The 14,301-nt window shown below is 41.1% G+C and overlaps 1 protein-coding gene across 1 annotated transcript in view; it reads left to right on the top strand.

Annotated features, from left to right (window-relative positions):
* The window catches only part of rho-5 (rhomboid-5), a 75,527-nt gene that overhangs the window by 58,204 nt on the left and 3,022 nt on the right, over positions 1-14,301 (top strand). Inside the window, exons 10-19 of the mRNA XM_025301932.1 lie at positions 6,516-6,838; positions 7,342-7,428; positions 7,929-8,120; positions 8,353-8,536; positions 8,832-9,068; positions 10,554-10,580; positions 10,714-10,904; positions 11,201-11,497; positions 12,877-13,030; positions 13,387-14,301. The exon at positions 13,387-14,301 is cut by the window's right edge and continues 3,022 nt beyond it. Coding sequence (XP_025157717.1) covers positions 6,516-6,838; positions 7,342-7,428; positions 7,929-8,120; positions 8,353-8,536; positions 8,832-9,068; positions 10,554-10,580; positions 10,714-10,904; positions 11,201-11,497; positions 12,877-13,030; positions 13,387-13,818 — 2,124 coding nt within the window. The 3' untranslated portion in view covers positions 13,819-14,301. The remainder of the gene's footprint in view (positions 1-6,515; positions 6,839-7,341; positions 7,429-7,928; positions 8,121-8,352; positions 8,537-8,831; positions 9,069-10,553; positions 10,581-10,713; positions 10,905-11,200; positions 11,498-12,876; positions 13,031-13,386) is intronic.

Here is a 14,301-nt window from a genome sequence, read left to right as displayed (position 1 = left end):
AAATTTTATTTACATGAATAATTTACATGAATATTTGAATAATAATATTAAAACTGTTCGATGGGACGTTCATTTTGCATCGAAGATATTTTTTTTTTTGACGAGGAAGAAATCCATCATGGATACCCCAGATCCTCGGGGAAGGGCCTGGGGTTATACTGGACTTCTACCGGCTTGAAAACCTCCCCGGGTGGCATGCGAAGGGATCTTATTCGGGGCCCCGGAGCCACGTACCTGCTGTCGAGGTCCCGAGTCCTGACGTTTACCGTCGTCTGTCCCTTAGGAGTGGTGGAGAGGGAGGCCAAGCCGAAGCTCCTCAGCCACCCTCCACCCACCCCTCACGCCCCGTTTGTAGTGCTGGGAAGGGGAAGGCTGACCGAAACCGAATTCGACCGTCGTTCCCAGCCAGACAGGGCGCCGCCCTGGTGTTGTGCGACGAAATGGGCCACCGCCACTTCGTCGCTCCCTCTGTAGGAGGGTTGGATGAAACCCGAGAGTCCCCGCCCGGAATCCCACCCTCCTCCTCGGCGATTACGGGGAGAAAAGTCCTCTAGCCGCCGTGGTTTCTCGCCTGATTAGATGAGGGGGTCACACGACCCCCTCATCAGGCCCACCCCACGGGTGGGCTGTTCAGGCAGGTGATTTTGGTAGTGACAAATGTCACCCCACTCTCCCCCCCCCACTTAATGTCATCCAGTCCCCGTGGTTTGGATCGGTGAGAGGCTGGGGGGCGATTGGTCGGCCCCTCGCCTGTGCGCACCTGGTGTTGCATCGAAGAGCGAGATGTCTTCTCTTTCGATTTGAGATTGCAAATTCCAGCGAGTTCGCTACGAAATCACGTAATTGGACGTTTACGTTTTTTTTCTTTTTATATGCGAGATACGCTTCAATTGGCCATATGAATGCATCGAATGGCGCACACGCCCACACGTGCGCATTGCGTAATGCATTCTACCCCTCTGCTAGAGGCGGTTGGCCATGTTTCAAAACTTAGCTCAAACAAGCTGGACAACGACTGTACCGTCAGAGGAAAGTGTGCTTTTCGTAATACACACAGTGACCCATTAGAATATTTCACACGCGACCTAGAAAGCGTCGCAGCCCGTCCAGATCGATTTCGAAGATTTGAACGGAAAATTCACAACCATTCATGACCACCTTGCCACGCTCTATGGGGATTCCCTCGCTGGTTCCGAGTATCTTTTTCACGAACTTTTCTCGCGAATCATTGACTCACTCGTATGTATATCTGGATGAAGTATATTCTATAAACAGATTACCTCTAATTAACGGGAAAGTTACGACACTTTGGCCCGGGAAGAATTTCAATCTCGTGACTGTCTAGCTATAAAGTAGTAAATTTATGTCTAACATCGTTATTAACCGACAATATAACGTTCATTTCTCCTAGTCAGTTATATAATGAATAAGTTAACCTAACAGCTAAGCAATAGAAATTACAATTCCGAGTAAAAAATTGTAACTATTTGCCAGTCGATAATGTATAACATTCGCTCGAATATTTATACGTCGATGTTGCAAACCTCTTCGATGTCTCGGCATAAAAAAATCACTTGGCCCGGTGATCGTAATTTTCCGAGCGGCTCGAAATCGCGATAATCGAAATGGACAAAATTATTGGTAACTAACGAGCTAACGACGAGAATTATTAACGAGTTTGCTGAATAAGTAATGTCCACTAAACATCTGCGAATAATTGAAAATGAGGCAGTTAATGAGTATCAATTATATTCGAACAGCAATATCGCTTGGGTAATACCCGAAAGAGAGGGAAAAACGACACAGTGTAAAAATTTTCGAGCAAGTCGGATTGCTCATGCCGGATTATTTTTAGCGAGGATCACATGCGCGCTGAAGTCAACAGCGCTATGAAAAGCTGCACATGTTATTTATGAGACATTAGATGGCCAAATGAACAAAAATTATATTTCCTGCGGCAATAATAACACGCGCGTGCATCCTTCTTCAAATACATCAAATTTCTTTCAGAGATGTATTTCATCCTCTTTGTGCGTCCGTGATATATTTATCTCTTCTCTTTAATATTAATTTTTTAAATATTGCCTGAAACTCACTTTAAATTTAAAATTCATTTTAAACGCAGTTATGCGTTTCACTCTATGTAAATAATATTTCTCTCCTCTCTCTCCCCCTTTCTCTTTCTCTCTAACTGCATTGGAAGTCAAATTGAAGTGGCACCATTGTGACACGTGTGTTTAGCGTGTTGTGTTTACAGTATTGACAGTGTGTTTACCTTCTCCTTTACGTGAATCACCATTACATTGTATACTGTGAGACGTATGTTTCATACGAGTGGAATGGTCAAATGAAACGGTCGAATGGACGATCGCGGGATTTTCGCCGATAATTTCGCATTGTCCGACAGTTAGATTTTTCGCAACATCGTGGGATTATTACATCGAGAGCCGGGTACAAAGCGACGAAAATGAGGGCCAAAAAAGCAGGACGAAGGGGCCGAATTAATTTCGCTACCATCAGGGATTCATTCCGCGCGATCGAATCATAATCCCGCATTCTCGTGATTGTGCTCGCACAATAACAAAATTTATTAACGCGGAAACGCGGAATAAATGTCACTGGCTGCTTAAACCCGCTCCGCAGGAGCGACAAAAAAAGAAAGAGGAAGAAAGTCTTTTCTTTTTACAAACGGCGCGGGAGGCGGTAGCGATGTTTACAGATAACTCTGAAACAAAAGCTTCACGAATCTTGCACGCATTTCGTCATTACGTGTTTATTTACTATTACGTTCGGTCGGAAACAGAATATGCGACCGACAAGCTCAGCTATAATATACCGTTTATTAACTTCTACGTCATTATGTTCTCCACCTCTATCCTCCCTTCCCTCATGCAGCATTAAAACTTGCGGATTAATACGCGCAACGTTTCCGCTATCTTCTCGCCGTCCGTTCCATATCTTACTTCTTTCCGGCGACCGGCCGAGTTTCGCGAAAAATTTCCGCTCTATTATCGCACTCGCAAAAGTTTGCTGTGCAAAAAACTGTTATACCACTTCGCAATACATACAACACTGGAACCGCGAGAGAAGGGCCGCATGAATACAGTCCGAAAAAACGCCACAGTTACAGCGGGCGCTTGCTCGTCACTCGCCTGTTTGCTCCATCAACTCCCCCTTCCTCCTCCTCCTAGCCAACCCGTCATTGCATTCTGATTAAAGTAACGCCGATGTTACTTAATAACGAGGTTTACTAGATTTCTGCTAATAAATAGTGCCGCGGTTTCCTTATTACGTCGCGCTGAGCTCGCACGCGCTCAGATGATGTAAATTTTAATAAAAACTCGCGTGCACAACGCGTGTGCACCGTTCCGCGCCGGCCGCCATTAATTACGTCCCTTCAGCGGGACGCATGAAGGGCGAGTAAAGCAAGATACGGAGGTAATCTACTCCCTTCGTTACGCCGCCCTAAGATTTAAAACACTTCGTTACGCGCGACGCGTGTCTCTCTCTCTCTCTCTCTCTCTCTCTCTCTCTTCCTCTCCTTTTCTCTTGTGCTTTTCCCTTTATGCCTCGGACCCGTCCTCTTTCTCCTGTTATCTTTTTTCTAATTTCGCGGAAACGGCGAATCATGCACATTATCGCATTTATACGAGCGATAAATAAAGAAGTTTGTCTTTTTCCTACAGCTAGATGGAAAACAGTGAGATTTATTTTATTCTTGGTCCCTTTTCCGCGAAATATCTGTTCAAACAAAGTATATATTCCTTTGTTTTGCAACTAAGATATCTCATCAATTAATCATTTATCTTGAATTAAGATATCGTTTTAGAACATTTTTGGAACATCTTATATATCGAACATTAATCACGCAATATTAATTAAGCATCGCTAGTTCCGTCATGTGCTTCCGCTTCCGCAGATTTTTTTTCGGACATCTGATACATGCGGACGAGCGTATCGAACGGTGTCTGATAACTGTGTGCGTATTTCCTACATAAACGTATATACGATATTCGTATAAACGTATATTCTATATACGAACGGAGTAGCAGTATCGATGTCCTATTAAATTTCAGCGGCCCCCTGTAGGCTTAGTCGAGTCGTCGAGGCCGATGGATCTGACCGCAACCACTCGGAAGTTGCAACTATGCGTTGCATCCACCGACACAGTCGTTAATGCCAGATTATGCAGATCCGCGTTTAATTATATGCCCGCGAAACGATAGATTTTCCAGTGAATACTCATTACGCGCCTGCCATCACCATTGATCGATATTAATGGCGGGCTAATAATGCAATCCAATGATATCGTCGATACGCATCAATAAGGTATCAAATTATTGCCGGTCGTTACTACGAATAAATCGAATCCCTCATAGATATCTCTCCTCTCTCGCATCTTCTTCTCTTCTTCGCGGTTTTAAAATCGCGTTGTTTCATATTTAGATTACATTTCGTCAAACTCTACGAAATGGGAGATTTTAACAGAACTTATTTTAACGAACTTTCCATCGTTGTGGCGCGCCGCATAGCGGCTGCGATCGGAACTAGCACTGCTAGTCTAGGTGTCTAGGGTCTAGCAGCATGTGTCGTGCAGAACACAACGGAATATCGATATACTTTTGCAATTTTCCTATGTTAAAGAATTTGTATCGGAAATATTAGGATATTTGTAGAACGCACAAAAATGATGCGAACGCGAAACGCGCGTGTCCATTAGTCTCCGATGATTCTCATTGAAGTTCTCGCGAAAAAAATTGCCCGTACGGAACTACATTTGTGCGAAAAATCCGACGGAATTTAATTTCGTGCGCGGCTGGCGCGAATTAACATTCACCCTGTTTATTGCCTCCGTATCGATCCGATCGGATTTTATACTGTCGTGGCTCTATCGTTAATCGTCCTCTTCGTAATTACGCAGCGTATTTTGAAAAATAGTGTCAGGCTATTTTGGAAAATTGGAAGCCGCTCGACCCACCCTCCCATTTCTCGCTTTCGATACAGCCACTTTGATCGATTCAAATTCCCGCAACAAAGAGTTGCGCAACGTACATCGATATGCCACGCTGTGCCATATAAATTTGTTCACCATTTTCAAATCCAATCCTGAACCGTTTTATAGCGGAATGCGCTTTTCCTATTTCAGTTTGTCTATTTGTAAAACTCAAGAATCTTATTTATTAACAGCTCAAGGCCACGTCTTGCTCCGTCTCGCCATGTGAGCACGCTTTTTTGCCAAAGAGGTTACACTAATTATAGAGCGAATAATTTTTTTTGCAAAAAACGATACACTCTTTTTATAAAGACTCCAGAAGCCAGATATAGAGGGACGATGTTATAAATTGTTAAGAACGATAAATTTCCTATCGATTTTCCTACCGCAGAAGCCTGGACTCGGAATTTTCCGCGGAGCTCATTGCGTTAAAATTTTAGTCATTTATTCCGGGTAACTTGTACGTAAGCACACGCACTCACCCGCTCGCTAGTTTCCGTTCAACTCGTCCGATGAGGATGTCTCGTTAACCGAAGGGCACGACGGCCGAAGAAACAATATCGGCAGAAGTTGGCAACTTAAACTGCAGTTTAACGCGGCGAGTTTTACGAAGTTTTGAAGAGGTTGCGAAAGATATATATATAGTCGCAGATACACGCCAAGTCCGCTGGTTGGTTTGTGCTCTCACTACTACTGGCTACTACTAGCAGTAAGTGTTGGTTAATCAGCCAACCAGCCAACCAGCTGGCCAATGGACGATCGGCCAGCAGCTGCACGTGAGTATGCTTTCGACAGGTCTCCGACAATTTATTAACGATATCAGAACCATGGAACTGGAGCGTGGCACAGCGGTGGCACTTGTCACGAAGAGTTTGACGATGTCTATTTTGATTTTGGTGTGCACCTTGTTTCTTAATCGTCGTTGGGACAAAGCGAGATAATGTGCATTCGATCTTTCGGTTCTTCCCAACTACCAAGTGAAAGAAAAGAAAGAAAGAAAACAGAAAATATACAAAAGAAAAAGGTTTCGAGTTTTTTAATTCGATTATATCTCGAGATATGTTCATTAGCGCGTGGAAAGCTTGACGACGCTGAGACTTCTAACACGCAAAATCTTGCATTTCTCGTCTAGTCGTTTCCAGGACGAAGCACGTGACGGTGCGTTTGCAAAATCTTTCAGTTCTCCCCCTCTAGATACTACTCGTAAATAAAAAGAAAAGACAAGGAAAAGAAGACGCGGAAATATAAAGATTTAAATTTCCTAATTTTTTCAAAGTATCGACGCTATCATTGCTGCATTCTTTCTCTCTGGTATGCGCGACAGACGCTTCGTAACCATCTTTTGCTGGTTTCGCCGCTACGCCGTTCACCAAAACTAATAACAACACCGTGAAGAAATTGATATTCCCACGGCAAGTATCACTCGGTGATCTTGTCATTCGCGCTCGCGCGAGTCGCCTTTTCTTCAATTACACCAAAGTCAAATCAAAGTTGAATCGAGTCGCACCACTTTTGCTTTCAGTCACTGACGAAACAACGTCCTCGCGAACGCTCGCAATCGCGTTCAGAGTCCCGTAGCTTCCCACCGAGCGTGATCGCGTACCTGTCGAGGTCAGAAAGGATGCCGTATCCCGATAACAGCCAAGACGAAGAGGAATCCTTCTTTGAGAGACCACCGCCACCTCCACCACCCCTTCCGCCACCACCATCGTCTCAACAGTCGCAAACGCAAGTCGATCAAGCCTCCAGCGGACTGGTCAAGGATGAAGAGATTGGAGTCAAGGTCACGGACATCCTCGATAGTGTGCAGAATCGCGAAGGGATTAGTTCCGAAGAATTGGTCGGGTACGTAGTACGACGGTAAATCTTTCGAGAATATAATTGCAGAATATTGCAGGTTTTTTTTTTTAATAAATTCCTCTTAATTTTATCATGTTTTCCAGTAGTAGAATAAACTATCAATAAAGTTTATTTTGACAACATAGTTACATTACGTACGTTTTCTTACAATAGACAACAATAGAGTTTAATTCCTGAAATATTAACAACGCATAAACGAAATAAAAGGGTAATAAGTTAAAGCAAAAGATCGATATGTGTTTCTTGGTTACAAAATTCTACGGTAATTTTTACGGTAATATGAAGTTTTCTCCGCGCACACATAAAGATGCAATCGAGATGCGTAATATAATTGGAAGATTCGGAAGATGTTGCATGATCATGAATTATATTGTAAAAAATTTTCAAAAAGTGTGAAAGGGGGAAATTAGAACCATCGAGCTAGTTCTTAGTAATACATGTGATAGCATTTTCGGACAACGAAACATTAGACATTTCCTGTGGCGCAGGTTTGCACAGCAGAAGGACGACAGGACAACGATCGACGGACAAGTCAGACGACCCCGTCAGATCACGAGGGACCATTATACTTCCAGGTGAGAATACATATTATCGATTCTTTTAGCTAGATTCTTTAGCAGAAAATCAAATGTCGCGACATTTAAGATACGCCAAGCTGTCGAACGATTAGTATGAAATTAGTTATTGTACTTACTGTCGTGTAACGCAACCGCTACTGTGAAGTACCGAGTTAACAAACAATAATTAATGGTGGCGCCATAATTTATATTAATGGGTCCGAAAGTAACTAACTGGACACCTCTATATACGAAGAACAATAATGTTCTTCGTAAGTAGAAGTGAAAAGGTTTCCTGTAAAGATGAAAGGGTTAATTAAGTGAACACGAGTTAAATGAAAAACGAGTTTTCATCACTTAATTTCTACTGACGTTCGCGTAGTCGACGAATTATGATCGATTTGATATCGATTTGGCGAGATTAAGATCGCGTATTTTGGATGTTCGGGCGATTCACAAAATAGATTAGTCACCAGCCGACAAGCTCACAAACATGTACAACGAGAAAGAGATTACAGAAAGACAAGTTGGAGCAGGTCGAAGTACGATGCGCCCCCGGCGGAAGGTACACGAGTGCCGCACGACGAAGGCATGACTCTTAGAAGGGAGTTAGCCGGTGCCACGAGGATCTCCCCGAGCACGATCGATCGCGTCTTCGACAACAGTAATCGGCGACAATACGGAATGGGCATCGTCGGTCGCTTCTTCGGGTACTGTCACGTTTTTCTCTCTCACACACACACACATATACATTTTATTTGTTCCTATCGCAAAATTTGAAATGAAATTAACACTATATATACATATATATGTATGATCTATATGTAACGTGGTCGAGAGAAAAATCATACATAGCAAACGAATCACGTTAAGAAGTCAAAGCGGATTTGGAAAGAATTATCAAAGTATATAAAGTGTCTTCGTTCTCCCGCGCTGTCATAGGCGATCTTTCCGGAAGAGTGTTGCGCGCAAACCAGACGTAAAGAAACAATTGGATGACTTCGAGGATCACCGACCATATTTCACGTACTGGATTACCACTGTACAAGTGTTGATTCTTATAATATCATTAGCGTGTTATGGATTTGGTCCCGTTGGAATGGATCTCAAGCATCGATCAGGACTAGTAAGTATGCACAGGGCGGACGAATTGTTAATCTGTTCCCTGCGATCATTTATTCCGATCATTATTGAAAACCGTTGAAACTTGATCCCAATTATATATTATAATAGACAGGCTAAATCTTAAAAAAAAAAAGAAAGAAAGAAAAGAGTAAAATAAATCTACTTTCACGAGAAGATTTCTTCTTTCTCTGAAGTAGACCTTCTCGAAAAGAACTTGAACTAGATTTTCCCATAAGATAAGACTCTCAATTCAAACATTGCATATATGTATCTGAGAAATGTTCAAATGCCCCCAGGTTCTCGTGACGAGTCTGTCGTTGCAACAAGTCGACTACCAGGAACCAGCGAATTTCTGGCTGGGTCCGAGAGCCGCAGACCTGATCCATCTGGGCGCCAAGTTCGCGCCGTGTATGCGCCGAGATATTAAGATCCTGAAAGAGATTGATGTTTGGCGGGAAAGAGAACGAGACACCGCATGCTGCATCAGGAATGATGATTCAGGCTGTGTCCAGTCCAGTAAAGCCGACTGTTCGGTGAGCTTCCGATATAATCCTTTAATATAATCAAAGTACTGCTTACATGTGTAAGACGTTTTTATACATATATACAGGTTGCGTGAAAAGTTCGCGGAGCGGCATATATAAGTAAACGTAGAATTATAAATTGTAGTCGGTTATATAGAGTCACTCTTCACATGAACCTAGGTTAGGTTTTATTTCTATCTGTCAATTCTTTCTGTGTTTACAAGCGAATTGAAGTTGACGTGTCAGTATATTTGTTTGCAATAGAAAATTTGAAACAGCGTACAGTGATTGAGTTCTTTGTTAGAAAAGGTTTAAAGGCAATGGAAATTCATTCCGAGATGGTAAATGTGTTAGGGGAATCTGCTCCTTCAAAAACAATGGTTTGTAAATGGGCACTTGAGTTTCAACGTGGTCGTACAAGCATTGAAGATGATCCACGCAGTGGACGTCCAAAAAGCGCATCAACACCAAAAATCATTGAGCAAATACATGTTATTATTTCTGAAGATCCAAGTGTGACTACGCGTGAAATTGCTCATACCATAGGCATTTTAGATGAACGGGTACAGCATATTTTGCATAAAGAATTACAAATGAAAAAGGTGTTTGGAAAAGTGGTGCCGCATACGTTAACAATTCAACAAAAACTCGCTCGAAAGCAAATTTCTCAGCGTCATTTGGATCGTTTTAAGAAGAATAAAACCGATTTTGTGCGTCGTTTTATAACTATGGATGAGACTTGGATCTATCACCATGATCTTAAATTGAAACAGGAACGTTTACAGTGGACTGAAGCTGAATATTCAGCTCCAAAGCAAACAAAGCATGAAAGATCGGCAAAAAAGGTTTTGGCATCAGTTTTTTGGGATGCTAAAGGGATTTTGTTAATTGACTATCTGGAAAAAGGTAAAACAATTAACTCTGAATATTATTGTAACCTTTTGGATCAATTGGACGCAAAAATTCGTGAGAAAAGACCTGGTTTGCAGCACAAACAAATCATTTTTCACCAAGACAACCCACCTGCTCACACAAGTATTTTGTCAATGTCTAAATTCAATGAATTGAAATACAAATTGCTTGATCCACCGTATTCGCCAGATTTGGCACCCAGCGACTTCTATCTGTTCCGAAACCCAAAACAATTCCTCCGTGGAAAGCATTTTTTGTCGAATGAAGAAGCCATAGCAGCCGTAGAGGCATATTTCGCAGACCTTCCAGAAACACACTTCCACGATGGAATAAAATTATTGGAGAGCCATTGGGCCAAGTGTATTGAAGTTAATGGAGACTATATTGAAGAATAAAATCATTTTTAGAATTTGGTATTCTTTATTTCAGTTTCGCTCCGCGAACTTTTCACGCAACCTGTATACCTGTGTACACATTACACAACTTACAACTTTTAATTTCCAATTTACCCACCCCATATTAGTTCTCTCCTTACGGTTATACTTTATACTAACGTACTCTTCTTTCATGCGCACCGACCAGGTCCGGGGATTAAGGTCTACCGTTACGGTAAATTATTACGAAATTTTTTCGGGCTCTCTTTTATTTCGACTTGTGCATGATGCTTCGCATGTAAATTTGCAGGATCAGCTTCTCGGGAATCATCGCTCGTACTAATCTAATCGCGACTGAAATTTTGTAGAACACAATCTCGACCTGGAAGAAATGGGGACCCGGCGATAGTGGACCTGGCGGTCGCATTAGCGGGTCAGTGTGCGGCTTGGACCCAAAGTTTTGCGATGCCCCGGCGAGTATCGCGCCCTACGAATGGCCGGATGACATCACGAAATGGCCCATTTGTCGGAAAACTAATCCTTTCAACCAACGCTTTAGGTAAAAGCGTTTTCACCGATGTTCGATAAGTGTTCGATAAAGTTCTGCGAAATGAAAATGACGAAACGTCGCGAAAGCGTCGCGAAAAAAGCCGCTCGTGAGAGCAATTTCAATAACAGTGGTTCTCATTAATGCATATTAACAAGTAACAGCACGATCGTTTTAAGAGAGTTTACGGTAATCTGTAATGTTTAATGAACTTCAAAATTCCCATTCTTCCCCGACCCGAGCTCTTGGATTCTTAATTGGACAGAAGAAGACAATCGATTGAGTAAAACGCGAAAATTCTTTAACAGCAAAAACGGGAGTCAACGAGGCAACGGCAACTTTCCCGTCGGTCGCTACAAGGATAAGATGGCGGAGCATATGGTATGCGAAGTAATAGGTCATCCGTGTTGCATTGGGATTCATGGAATGTGTCGGATCACTACGAAGGAATATTGCGACTTTGTCCACGGTTATTTTCATGAGGAAGCATCCCTGTGCTCGCAGGTGGAGTGTTTGCACGACGTTTGCGGCATGATACCATTTCTGCATCCGGAGTGGCCGGACCAGTTTTATAGACTCTTCACCACTACCTTCCTTCACGCCGGGTAATGACTCATAAATTGAAAAACTGTTGTATTCAGCTCGATCAATAGAAAGGTATTTGAATAAAACGAGGTGAAACCAATTAGAGTTGAATCAGACTAACTAGGAAGTATTTAGAGTATTCGGCCTTTTATGATTAATCTTTCAACTACTACGCCAGACATATATATACGCCTTAATATATCCATCGATATCACAGACGCCTGTATATGTATATGCCTTGTATATTTTATTTTATCTGATATATTTGATACTTTATATACAGGGGCTTTATATACAGGGGCTGCCAAAAGTTCCGGAAAGGCTAATTATTTCAAAAAATAATGATTGTTTAAAACAATGTTTGAAACAAAAGTTGTAGGGCTTAAAAAAAGCTATCAAATATTGATAATTGTTTGACCTTGGAATGACCTTGAAAAACGTTATCAAAGTCGACATAAAAATCTTAAATGGAAACTCTAATTTTTTATTACACCATCTTTTTCCACCAATTAATTTGAACAACTTTTTTCTGAAACATTTTTTTACTTATCTAATATTTTTTGAGATATTTAAAGATAACTTGGTAACTTTCTTAATATTTAACTTACGATATCTCATTAACTGTTTGTCGGGATAAAAAAATGGTACTAGATTTTTCTGTTCTACTTGGTCTGAAGAATATATTATTACAATAGCGCCCTGACTTTTGTTAATTTGATGATTTTGAAATTTTGGAAGATCGATAAATTAACAAAAAATAGAGCATTATTGTACCAATATATTCTTGAGACCAAGTAGAATAGAAAAGTCTAGTAATTTTTTATCCCGACAAATAGCGAGATATCGTAAGTTAACTATTGAAAAAGTTACCAAGTTATCCTTAAATATCTCAAAAAATATTAGGCAAATAAAAAAATGTTTCAGACAAAAGTTGTTCAAATTAATTGGTGGAAAAAGACGGTGTAATAAAAAATTGGAGTTTCTATTTAAGATTTTATGTCGACCTTGATAACGTTTCTCAAGGTCATTCCAAGATCAAACAATTATCAATATCTGATAGCTTTTTTTAAGCCCTACAAACTTTTGTTTCAAACATTGTTTTAAACAATCATTATTTTTTGAAATAATTAGCCATTCCGGAACTTTTGGCAGACCCTGTATATAAAGCGCTTTCCCAAAAATTGGAATTAATTTAATTTAATTACCGCAAACTGCAGACTGCAATTCCTACAAACAAAACTGAATTTATTTCAAGAAAAATATAAATTTTCCAATATATATATGTCATAAACATCTTCATAAAAATTTAACAAGATAAAATCATCGATCCATCCATCTCGGTAAGATTATGTAGGAAACAAAAAACAAATCTGTTCGTCTCACTAAATCGGTATTGCAGAATCGTGCATTTGGCAATTACGTTGCTGATCCAATACTTTCTGATGAGGGATTTAGAGAAGCTGACGGGATCTTTGCGCATTGCCTTCATTTATTTTATCGGTGCTCTAGCTGGAAATTTGGCTAGTGCGATCTTTGTCCCTTATAGGGCAGAGGTGAGTGTTTAAATTTTATAATTTTATCAATAATGATTTATTCCAAGAGAATATACATCAAATTATCAAAATACAATTATCCAAAAGAATTTTTTTACTTTGCGAAAAGTAAATCTTTCATGAACATCGAACAATTAGTGCCTCGATGAATATATAGATGAATATATCTTTTTACCCTTCTCTTTGAAACAATAAGAGTTCCTCGGATTCAAGTTTTAAAGTATAGAGTCGTACGTAGCTTTAGGGTACCCTAAAGCTCGTAGCTTTAGGGTAATGCATATGCTAACAATGATCATACAGACAATAGCGTTTGCCAAGAATGTTTTGTCATTATGTTACTTGTTGTGTTCACACAGGTTGGTCCGGCTGGCGCACATTTCGCGCTCTTGGCTACACTGGTAGTCGAGGTACTGCATTGTTGGCCCATGCTGAAGCATCCACGACGTGCATTATCCAAGTTGATCCTGATTCTGATGGGGTTGCTCGTATTAGGCATTCTACCGTGGGTGGACAACTATGCGCACCTGTTTGGCTTTATCTTCGGTTTTCTGGCGGCCTACGCGTTGATGCCATTCATCTCGTTCGGCCATTACGACCGCAGACGAAAAATTCTGCTGATTTGGATCTGTTTAATCCTGATTATGGGCCTGTTCGCGTTACTCCTCGCCCTATTTTACAACGTACCGGTGTACGAATGCGAGGTGTGCAAGTTATTCAACTGCGTGCCATTCACTCGCGACTTCTGCGCCTCCCAGAACATCAATTTCAAGCGGGAGGAGCCAGTATGACACATGGGGCCGCGGTTCACAGTCGAGCACAAAGTTGTTCCGTTCGGCCCCCAGTCTCACGCTCCTCATCATCGCGCATACCACCACGATCCGTCATTCGCGTTCGCTGTGCTCGTTCTGGCGATGCTTCTCGTCAATATTCCCGAAGCCGCGAAATCTCTTAAAATTGATTAAACGATCTCTTTGTTCGATGGCTAACCAAAACTCGAGATCTAATTCACTACAATCTGACATCGTAAGCAACAAAACTGGAAATTATTAGATGTCCGAAAAAAAGTGTTTTGAATCTTTGAGGAAGCTAAGAAAGAAAGAGATGTAGAAAGAGCAGAAGATATCTAAGGAAGTTGAGGGAAAATTTAGAAGAAGGGCTTTTTAAGTTTATAAAATTGGGAGACAAGTTAAGAAATTGAGAAAAATACTTTTCTTCGTCTGTTTAATTACTGGAAGAGTATTAGAATCCAAAAATCATCCAGAAGAAGGAAA

This window comes from Harpegnathos saltator, unplaced genomic scaffold, assembly GCF_003227715.2.
Source record: "Harpegnathos saltator strain DR-91 unplaced genomic scaffold, Hsal_v8.6 scaffold459, whole genome shotgun sequence".
Lineage (NCBI taxonomy): Eukaryota > Metazoa > Arthropoda > Insecta > Hymenoptera > Formicidae > Harpegnathos > Harpegnathos saltator.
Note: the sequence above shows the minus strand (reverse complement) of the source record. Positions and strands in the feature narration are given on the sequence as shown.